At 36.4% G+C, this 12,067-nt stretch overlaps 1 protein-coding gene across 3 annotated transcripts in view; it reads right to left on the bottom strand.

Moving 5' to 3' along the window:
* The window catches only part of CPEB4 (cytoplasmic polyadenylation element binding protein 4), a 59,316-nt gene that overhangs the window by 19,215 nt on the left and 28,034 nt on the right, over nt 1–12,067 (bottom strand). For 2 of the 3 annotated variants that reach the window (XM_080804081.1, XM_080804080.1), the window contains exon 3: nt 2,677–2,727. The exons of the other annotated variant lie outside the window; for it this stretch is intronic. In XM_080804081.1, coding sequence (XP_080660207.1) covers nt 2,677–2,727 — 51 coding nt within the window. The remainder of the gene's footprint in view (nt 1–2,676; nt 2,728–12,067) is intronic. 3 annotated transcript variants of the gene reach the window in all.

A 12,067-nucleotide genomic window follows, 5' to 3' on the forward strand; every position in this document is an offset into this window, starting at 1 on the left:
CTTTAAGGAAAGACTGCATGGATAAGAGATACAAAAGGACTGCATTTAAAAATGAATACAGTAATTTTTATGTTAGCTATTTTAATAATCAGCCAAAAAAAGCATGTTCAACAATAGATGATTTTTACACTTATCTTAATCCCGTTTTGTTTTTTCCTTATAAATTTTTAGCGCTAATATTCCTAACCAAAATATGTATGTGTATATTAGCACTAATATTCCTAGCCACAAATATTCCTAACCATTCTATTATTTTAACTACATAGCAGCTCTATGCTAAATGATTTACATGCATTTCATCTTCATCACAATTGTGTGAAATGGGTAGTATTTATGAGTCCAAAGTTTATCTTCGTTAAATACAAATAGCGCTTTACTCTAGATTTATAAGATGGGTATCTCTAAAACATGAACTAAATTGTCAGCAAAGTTACTAAAACATCAACACACAAATGAGATTAATTTATCTATAGAAGCAATCCACCATAGAAGAGGTTTCATAAATCTGACTGAAGAGAATGGGCAATGCCTACACCCACACCAAAGTGATTAAAAATTGTCTCAACATCCCTCCGCCCCCACCTTGCTTTAATTTTATGATTTTAAAGTAATCTGCTATAATCTGCACTTTGCTATTGGAGAAAGAACAACTCTGTCAGTCACCTACAGCATCTGGTCTACCTAGTTTTATTCCTTATTAAAAATGTATAAACTGGCATCTGGTCCTAGTTGGTTGGTTATTAAGAACTAACACTTGAACAAATCTGATAAAATCAAGTTCTAGGACCTTCTGAGATGAACACTAGATCTGAGACCATGGCAGTCATAATCCCGCTAGGATTATATTTAAGGAATCAGCAAGTTCTCCCTCTTTGACGACTCTTTGTTCTTTATCTTCCTATCTTTCAGTTTGAGACAATTTTTAAACTCAGCCGATATACCTTTCTAATAAACACAGTTTCCATGTACGCAACAGCAAAAACCACCCAGTCCCTTTCTAGAGTCTATGGACTAATAAAACTTCAAAAAGTAATTATTTTTTACCTTTATTTTTCTTTGCCAAGAAAGGGTCACAAAAAATAATCTATTCATAAAAGAAAGGATATTAATGGCAGGGGCAGAAGAGGCAATCTCACAATAATAGACTCTCCAAAAATGAAGTGAATTTAGCTTTCAGGAAAACCCATTAGAGAGTTGAGAGAGTCTCACCTCAACAAAGATGGACTCCAGAGGGAACGGATCTAATTTAGCAACTGCATGAGGAAATGAGACAAAGAAGAGCTGACCACTTTGCCCATGATCGCACATCAGAATCTAAAATCCTGGGTTCACTGCCATTTCCAGCATGCAGACTCAGAAACTCGTTCCACAGGAAAAGCTAAAGTCTTGCTAGAATGGCAACCCTTATATTATTCCCGCTTATCTTGATGCCATTATCACCACTGGGTTTGGTTTTCGGTCTACCCACACTTACACTGAAATATTATATTTTGGTATTATTTCTGGTAGCTGTAGCATGAAAAGGCCAAAGGCCACTTGTCAAAGCTGATGAATAAGTGAGACTTTTATAAATCATACAGTCTTCAGAGGATCTAATGCACCCATGGCAACTCTCATATGTCAAATTTCCTTTTAACTTTTACTGGCTCAATAATCTTATGTTCTATAGAATACTGATGTCAAATATTAACCAAAAGTAGATCCAGTCATAAAAATAATTTTTTTCCTAAAAATAATTTTTAATCCTCCATTCACAATATACCATAGACAAGGAGTACAAAATTTGTTGTTGTTTTTTTGTTTTGGGGTTTTGTTTTTTGTTTTTTTGGTTTTGTTTTATCTTTGGAATAATGAGAATATTTGAGCTATTTAGCCAAGAACATGTCTTCGAGATGGTGGGACTTACAATGAGCTTTGACAGATGGAAGGCATTGTGAGCACAATTTAAAATCCATATTCAATAGTGAATGAGTAGAAAAGAAGTAAATAAGACTTTGGTATTTCACCTAATTAAACTACAGTAGTACAAAACAGACACTTTTTGACTCAATTCCTTCTAGGAGGAGATGCCCCTTGTTAAATTTAATCTGCTGCAGCATATGCACATAAAAGAGAACTCAACAGCCCACTGGCAATATTTAGAACCAGAAAGGAGAATTTACCAAGGACACTGTAAAGGTCAATAAAACTTCATTTTTCTTGTTCTCATTAGACAGCAAATAGTGAATGACCTTGTCCTCTACAGTGTCAAGCCCTGTGGTCTCAGGCCGCATTTTCTGGTTTCAGATCTCTGATTACCCTCCCTTTCTCCTGGAACATTTTTCTAACTACATGGAAATGGTTTTCATGTTGACATTTCAAAGGTCACTCTACAGAATCTAATGGTAGATTAAACCATTCTTTATGTATCATTATGGGATTCTCATTTATTCTGTCATCAATTTCAAGACAGAGAATAAGTTAGTTCTCAATGTTTAAAAAAGTTACTGCCACAATTTGGAGGAAAATAATTATTCATTATACAGCTAATAAATTAATAGCAATTTACAATTATCATTACAGAACAAACTAATGTCATTTTTCCACTTGTCAAAGCATACCTATTATATTTTCTCATCTAGAACTAACTTGTTTCATTTCTGTGCACTTCACTAGGGTAAATCAATTATCACTTACCATTAATAAGCAGAGAGCTATCGGATCCTGGATATGAATAGTTTAGACGACCTGAAGGTAAAAGAAGGCCGTTACTAAATTTATTTTTTTCATAGATGGTTTAAATGTATTCAGTAACAAAGCTGAGTTAATAGCTTTAATTAAGGTAAGGTATTTTTTAAAAGCTTTATTATGGGATAAAACTTTGCTGTGCTGATGAACACAACGAGTCAGAGGACATATCAATCAGCATGTTCACAAACATCCAAAAAGGGTAAGTTTGAAAGTGGGAAAATAAAATATCCCTCATATTTAACTATTTGGTCTCTAATTTCCAAATTCCCATACAAAGTAATTTTCTTTATAACGTTATATTCTAATAGAAACTCATAATAATAGTTTTTTTTTTTTGCCCCATAAATGTGAAAATGTTTTCATGTGTGTAGTTTCTTTGTTTTTTAAAAGTACATAATCAGCAGGAAGATTTCTCTATATAATTCATAACAAAAGTGCCAGACTTATGCCTACATGTACAGACACACTAATGGGTTTAAATTCTCACTTTGGAGGAAGAGTACAGAGAGTAAAGAAAAACATATTATTGTACTTACATGTGACAGAAAATATCAAAGCACATAGCACAGCGCCCAGAGCACAGTAGGTACTCACAAAATGCTGGGTTAGTTTCCTTCTAATTTTGAAGTGGTTCAAAATCTAGTTTTGAACCTAAAATGGACACCCAAGATGTCCATCAAAAAAGAATCTGTGACAGTACTAAAATTTTTGGAAGATGCAACATCTTTCCAAATTGGTAGCCTCAAATAAAGGGGGGAAATTGCACTGGGATCTCTCCCTTTAACAGGAATTACATTTCTGTTCTGGAAGAGTTTCTACATACTAAGCTGAGGTATCCAGACCATACACCATACACCTACTTCTGAGTAGCATATCATATGCCTAGTTCTATGCTGTAAGTTATAAAAAAAATCATTAGGGCAACATTTTTGAGTCTCCATATTCTACATCTACATCCACCTTCATAAAAATGATGGAAAACCCTCTACAAGTCTTGCTCATTTAGAGAATGAATAGGAGAATGTGATTGTTAATTATCTACCAAAGTCAGCACTCTATAAATCAGGTATTATGGGAATTTAGAATTGATTCATAATTACAAACATTCCACTAGGAAAATAGGAGCCTAAACTCTAATCCCACAGAATCAAAGCAGACTCTCCAAGCTATGGAGAAAGTGGGGAAGCAGCCTTAAGGCTGAGGCAAGCCTTCCAAGAGGCCAGGAAGGTTCTATCTAGTTTCACTGAACAACACTATGGGAAGCAGAACTAATACGTGGTCCTATCAATCCACCAGACATATATTTCCAACCCTTTAAGAAAGGAAGTTTAGGCCTTAACTATCCTTCAACTTCTCAAAATTCTGTTTCTTTGAAATGGTCTCTAAAGGAATGAACTCATACCATCAAGGAAAAAACTTGTCCTCTATTGCTAATAGCTTTAATTAACCCATATCCAAAGCTTGGGAGTCTAATATGAAATAAAATCTGAACTTAATAATTTTCCTACAATTTAAAATCAAATACAAGGGTTATTAAGTTGTTAAATAGTTTACTTCAATTTCAGCTTGTTCCTATTTAGACTGAAGATCAGGTGGAGATGGGGAAGGAGGTGGCAAAAATTAATTTTGATATTTCAATTCCTTCCTAAAAATTGGCTCAGTTACTGAAGGCTAATATACAAAGCCAAGTATCCAATCCAGTGAAGTCCATCTGAAACTGCTTTTAACTATAAATCTGGAGCATATGACCTGTCACAAGCACATTTTTTTCTTAAAAGAACAGACTGGAGATACTGGAAAAAGAATATGACCTCAACTGTTAACAAAAGTTAGGAGGGGGTGAGTAGTGTTTCCGAATCAGTTAACTCAAAGCAGCAGCTGATTTTCTGGAACGGAACACGTGTACATTTTATAGCTGTAAAAACCCTCTAGTAAATAAACTAACAAAAGCATCACACATACTATTTTTATTTACCATAAAACATTTTTTTAAGTTGATATAGGTCAACACACAAACAAAAATATTTAACTGTATTAAACAAAGTTCAAGAGGAAATATTTTATTTCAAAGAAGATATTCAAATTTCTTTAATGCTAACATTTCAACTGAAACCAGAACTGTTCCATATGAACTAAATGTTTCTCTTTTGATGCCAAGAAGGGATAATCAACAATGAGAATACAAAAGACAAATTACCAAACTGGCTGGCCCAGTTTAAACAAACCAAATTCCACCTTATCAGAAACTCACCTTTTGGGTTATCTGTTTTAAGGAGAGAGAGATAAGAAGAATATTTCAACTTGACAGGCACAAAAATGTCCCTTCACTCAGTTCTCAGAATTTGCCTCAATGCACAGCTCCTTAAAAGCCCACCCTCTATTGCCAAGGTAGGTGACCTTTGATACTTTTTCTGCTCTTGAGGCTTCTGAATGCAGTAATTCTACCCTTCAGGTAAGACAACAGGGCACTGAAGAATCGCTGGCAAAGTTCATAGTTTAACTCTGAAAGTGATACTTGTTTTTAATTTTCTACCCTCGTCTTGTTATTTGAGTCCTGTCAGGCTGAAATCAATTTTGGCTTCTGAGTAACAAATACACCTGTGACATTTTGTTGACCGATCAGTAATACTTTCTATTTCAATTTTTAAAATATAAGCAATTACATTTTTAAAGAAACTTTTAACTTCATAATGCTTTCTTAACCTGCCAGTTCTTTCTGTAAATTTTTCTCTACAATTAAAATATCCCGAGTCATCCATTCATAACATCTATTATGGATAACCCGTATCACTTCCTTTCTGGAAATCTTCCGTAAACTCTCATAAGCGTCATGGGACTTTCAAGCTTTCCTTTCATTCTCCTGTACACCTTTTCATTCTGCTTGTACACCCTTCATTTCTGCTCTAAGATCCTCTCTGTTCTACAGATGCCAGTTTATACAGGCATTTCTGCATCTTCTATCCCACAGCTAGATCACTGACAGTCCCCTCTCTTGTCTGAGACAGTGAGCTTCTTCCTTTGTTCCCAGTGGAGGGTATTTTTCAAATCTTCCCCCGCCCCCCCCCCTTGAGATTCATCTCTTTCCAGGGCAACTTTCCCAAAAAGGCAACCCCCTTTTTAGATTAATTCACCAACTTTTCTTTCTAGCTATGTTGCAAGAGTCAACCTTCTTAGGTAAATCATTATAGTTATTAATTTTTTCTCTCTTCTACCATAATAGCCCCCTTTAAGAATTAGAGCTTTCTAATTTCTTTACCTAGGTACCTTGAGTTTCCTGCTTAAGTACTAGGTAAGCACCCAATGAGTTCATTCCACTGAACTTAAAATACCAGCATTTCACAAATGAATAAAATGAAGTAAAATAAAAATAAACAACTATCTGAAGCTGAATATAATCCAGTGTTTGTGGGTTTTGTTTGTTTTTTTGATAACTCAACTATCTATAAATATAACCCGGGTTTTGGTACATCCAGAACTGAATTTCTCAAGGGAGAAGGACGGCTTTGGGATTTCAGGCTAGTGAACCCTATTTGGAGGATAAAATTCAACCTTTGAAGGCTCTTGGTATTGATTGTGTTATAAATATGAAGAAACACTGCCTGGTCAGCAGTCCTAATCTTATGACAGGAAAGTAGGAGTCTCTGGAGGCCAGCGGTGGCATTTGGAGCCAGAAGCCTGGCATACATCATGCAGAAGGCATAGGCTATATTTGGTGATATGACTCAACCTAGCCAAATATAGGCAACTGATACAGTGGGACTCTGGGGAACTACACTCTGGGGTAGTTCTACAGTCCAGAAAAGATCCGCACTTCAACTAGGCAATTCTATACCAGGCATCTGCAAGTTGGAGAACCAATATTTAACCAACCAGACTAAGAACTGCTCAGGTGAGTAAGTGCCCAAAAGAACACTATGTACTATCCTAATTCTCTAAAGACTGAAACTAAAGTAACTTAGTCAATGAGATAAAAGGAGAAAGGACCAGAAGGAAATATTCTGATACATTAGAGTATATAAATGTATGTATTCTTGTCAAAATTAGAGGAAAAAGTTATTTTCTAAAATGTAACCCAGATATTATGGCTACTGATGATTCAGCAGGAATTGATATAATAAATGCTATTTCAAATATACAAAAACCAAAAAATATCAAATGTTCTACAGAGCTATTAGATTTCATGGTATGACCTTCTCTTTTTCGGTCATACTAGCATTGTTGGTGATATGTGTAGGCTAGGGAATAATAATACAGAATAACTGCAAAGTTACCCAAAATACAGCATGCAGTCCTATAAAGTGACAAGTAATGTGAAATTCTAAGTTAGTTTTTTTGATTGACTTACACTATAAAAACCTGGATACTCCAAAGAAAAGGGAAGGGTTTTCAGTGGACACCATTAAAAATTTCTAACAGAGAAGTATGGGCTTAGGTCCATTTTTAAGGTAGAGCCAAGATTTACACACACCACACAAATACATATGTAAGCATACACACACATTTGTTTTTGCTTAGCTAGAATGTTCCTCCTGTTTCTGCTCCTGCTTATTTTCCTTAGTTCGCATTTAAGTATGTCGAACCTATACCGCCACAAATAATTGTTTAAAGGAGGTGCTGTTCCACCGGCCTTTCTCCATCTGCTGTTTTTACCAACACTGCCTGAGACTTGCAGCAAGATGGCGCTGTGGGGACCCGGACGATGCAGAGCAAGGCTCAAGAAATGTGTAATAAATTCAGTTTCTGAACACCAGGTTTATACTTCTACAGATGCAGAACACATATCAATATGAACTAATAAAATATGTTCAATATATTCTATCACTTAATGATATAAAGATAATTAGTTTTAATAATTTATTCTATTGGCCTAAAAATAACTCCCCAAATTAAAATCAGTACCTTACTTTACCTATCTGTGATACAACCAACTTCCAGTAAAGATGTTTCCATGCAAAATCACAAACAAAGGAGGAGCTGGCTGGGACTGACATCAGCTGGAGAATCTTGCCTCTCACCCACTCAAAGGGCCATTTAAATCACAAAGACATATACATTTTAAGCTAAATAAAACCACTCTCTCAGAAAGCTTGGCTTTCAGTTTTTTAAAAGCCAGGGCTTATTAAAAATTATTGACTCCGCTTGCCTATCTCTCCAGGTTCATCTCTCCACACCGCCATTTCCCTTCCCATATTAGGTACTCCAGACATTCAGAACTACTTGTCCATTAATTTTTACTTCTGGGTTCCTCCCTCTGTCTGGAATGCCCTCCTCTCTCTGTTCCCAATGTTTCACCACTCAGGCCACCATCCTTTTGCCCAGGTACCATCTATCTCTCGCCTCACATCCTATGGAAAGTCCTCCCAGCCTCAAACCACCTATTCTCTGGTTCAGATGACCTCATGCACTCCACAGAACACCTTTTACACCTACTACACTATATTTAAATTATCTATTTCTAAACTCTCTCTTTTTCTAAGGCAACAAAATCTTTAAGGATAAATTTTGGGCTTTGCGTCCCAGAGCTTGGAGCAAAGATGCTCAATAAATAGCTGTTGAATGAATAAATGAAGCAAAGCCAGCAACTGGTGGTCTCTCTGCCATGGAAAGGGTAGAGTCAGACAATCCCATCTTGTGAGCCAGGTCAAATTACTTAATTTCTATGAACCTCAGTAAAACAAGTATTTCTATTTACTTCCCAAGGCTGTTGAGAAATTCATGAGACCATTTTTGCAGAATGCTCAGAAAATTCCCCTGGCATAGAAGAGGTGTGTTATTAATATTAAAGCTTTTCTCCTCTCAGAATATAAGCCAGAGATAACCAACGATTTTCCACTTGTGAAAGAAAGAGGAAGGATTCATTTTAGCCAAATAAGATCCAAACTAAAAACTTGGGAGAAGGGAGTGGCCATCTGGGGGATTTTTCAGCTTCAGAAAAACCAGAGTTTGCTACTGTTCTTTACAAATGCACGTAATTCTTCTTTGGGGGAAGCAAGAGAAAAAAAAAATCGAACTCCTTACTTTTATAATAGCCAAACTGGCAAAGTAGCAAAAGTATTTTAGGAAATGAAAACTGAAAATTCAACTGAAAAATGTTCCTTAAAACAAACAAACAAACAAAAACAACTAAGGAGGTCTTCCTTTTGTACCAATGGCTCAAATTTGCTTTTTCAATTGTGATAAGAAACTATAATAGTGGCAAAATAAATAAATAAATAAATAACATTTATCCATAAGATAAGGAAAGTCAATGGGTAAGTTTCTATAGATTACAGAAGGATGGCTTTGACTGTAACTCAGGGCAGGTACAAAGTTGCAAGATTCAAAGCATCCAAGAATTTTAGGCAGAAGGGAATGTCTACAGAGAAACCAGCAAAGAGCTGACCCAATTAAGGAATTCAAAAGATTTCCTACTGCCAGTAAACCAACAACAAGCCAGCAAGCAGGAAGGCTATTTTTATCCCTGCCAGAGGCCCTCTGACTCTGGGTGCTACATTTAGAGGACAGAGCAACAAGATAACTTGCCTTAAGAGGATGTGATGATACCAGTGATTAATGGCGATTTTTTAAGCTTAAAAAATGAGGCATAGTTTCTGTCCAAATTTAAATTAACAAAAGCCAGTTAAAAAAAAAAGGGGGGGGGTAATATAATGGAAAGAAAAGTGGGAAAACAGACCAACGGGTAGTAGAAAACTTTTAAGTAATCTAGAAAAAAGTCAAGGCAGTAAGTTAAAATTCTCCTACCTTGCAAAAAAGGTTGATAAAAAAAGGCATGTGTTACAAGAGACACATCTGAAAAGAACCAGTGAATAAACATAAAGAAAGAGTTGTAGATCTGGCCCCAAGGTAAAAATGATTTTGAGAAATGGCTCTCTGTACTGACATGAACATAAAAGATCAAGACAAACTTACAAAATCTCTAGGCACCTAAGCCAAGACGCTTGCAAAAGATTGAGAACTTGAGAGAGAGTGATAAACTGCTCTTAAAACTGGTTACTGAAGTCCAACCCCCAAAAAGCAATCGGTAAAGTCACTAGTTGGCTTTCTGCATACATACCTATCATCAACTCTAATCACTTATTTAAGATAAATTCTGGTGACTTTACTGAACCTTAATGAAGCATATGCTTGAATTTCATACCTGTTGTAATTTCACCTTTTGTTATTTCTCAGAAGGCCTAGTTTCTATTTTCTCCTGTCTATATCCGAGGCACAGAGTCTTCCTCTTATTTATTAGCCTTCAAAACTAAATAATAAACAAGCCATTCAAAGATACATGCTAATTATTTGAAGGATAAGGTGCATGAGGCCAGGAGTCTTTGTTTTTATTTCCTGATATATCCCAACAGCCTAAACTAGTGCCTGGCACGTGGTTGATTCTTGGTATGTATTTGCTGTATGAATGGCCTCCCATGGCTTTATATCAAAGTGGTTCACAAAGGGAGTGAAGATGAGGGTGGGGCAGAAGAACAGTGTATTTGAGTCACTTGGAGAATACCCATGCTTAAGTCTCATGACAGACCTGGTGAATCAGAATCAGGGATTCTCTTTTGACCTCCACCCCCAATAATGTACCCTTCAATAAGAAACCAGCAGATGTGAGAGAGAGCTGAATCTTTTACAGACTATGATAATACACAGATCTTAAATTCTATACCCAGTCTCCTAAGTAGAAATTAGGAAACTTGAATGCCTACTCTCTGTCTAAAGCATACTAAAAAAAAAAAAAAAAAAAAAAAAAAAAATCTTTTAGTTCTTTAATGCTACCCAATAAACATCCAAGTGAATGAACCAGGAGTCAGAAGCTGTGTGTTCCTATCTTGATCCTCTAGCTACCCGTTAGTTGAGTGACTACAGAAGCTGTTGTATCTCTCTGAACTTCAATTTCTCCAGCTGTAGGATGGAGATCACAAAACTCACAAAAAAGATTATTGTGGATTTAAGTTATATAAATCTCAGAAGGGGCGCAAAGTAAAACTCAGAGAAATAGTATCAGAAGTAAGTGCTCTTTCACTTGGAAGTGGTTGTTAACACTGCTTCCTATTCAGAATGTCCAGGTCTATCTCAAAAAAGAAAAATGTAGACTGGCACCAAACATGTCCTTTGATCTACTACTACCTGGCACACAGAGTGTGCTCAAATATTTGTGGAACTGGAATATAAGCAGAAGCTAAAACGTAACATACTTCCAAACCATGTGACTTCAAGAACACTGTCTGTCCCTAACAGCCAACTCCAAGGTGCATTCCTCTGGTCATATGGCTCTCCCTGTGCCCCAGCATCGTGCCAGATACAGCCTAAACAGCCTACACTCCTAGCCCCGCCTCATAGGGCAAATAGACTGTTCCAGATGTCAGAGACAAAGTTCCAAAACACTATTTGGTGGAGATAGGGTAAGTGACCTCTTCTCCCCTGTCTTCATCCTCACCATTTCCTCTACTAAATTCCTTCTTACGCTATGTTCTTGTTGGTAATGGCGTGGGGGGGGGGGGTACATTGTACTGGCAGTTTAAAGCAGAACAATTAGATAAGTTCTCTAGGGCAATTTCATAAACTTCTGTAATTACTAAGATGAACTTGAATCAACATATTTCAGACAGCCTCCCCACCATGCTAAAACTGAGGTCCCCAAACCCCCACTCCAGTGAATACTACAAGTAAAACAACGACAAACAACCTTAATACAAGGCTTCTGTGAATTTAGCAACACTTTTAAACGTATTTTAATTGCATTATGTCAGCATCCACATGGTTTTGAAAGACAATCCTGCATATGTAAATGACATACCTATCACCTAACGGGAATGCTTCCTCAGAATGGATTCACAGGCCCCATCAAATCATTCCCATGGATGAAGAGGCCTGTGGTCCACAGACTGAGAGCAAAAACATTCCATGAGGCCAAGTTTAAACAACTGCTTCTTAAACATATTTTTAGGCCTATCTCAAAAGGAAAAGACGCTGTCTAAAAACAAAACTTTCATTCAACTGACTACATTTGACTGATTTCTGGTATATCCTTTCTATAACTACTCAATATTAAATACTGCCACACCCAAACTCAAATGAAGTTCATACACTACTTTTTGTCATTAAAATACAAAAGCCTTCAATTCTGTCACTCAGGAATACCATGTCAAGAGACTGTATAGAATTGCTAATAGTAATTTACAAGTTCAGTCCTTCCATTCCCAGGTGAGGAAACCAAGATCTAGAGAGAAGTGATGGACCCAAGACCATTTAACCGCTAATGGCAGAGCCAGGTTCAGACACAATCCTAAATGCTTCTTTTCACCTCTTACAATTTGGGAAAGTCTGTTATAAGCTAACAACTACTGAT

Source organism: Martes martes (genome assembly GCF_963455335.1).
Source record: "Martes martes genome assembly, chromosome: 5".
Taxonomy (NCBI): Eukaryota; Metazoa; Chordata; class Mammalia; order Carnivora; family Mustelidae; genus Martes; species Martes martes.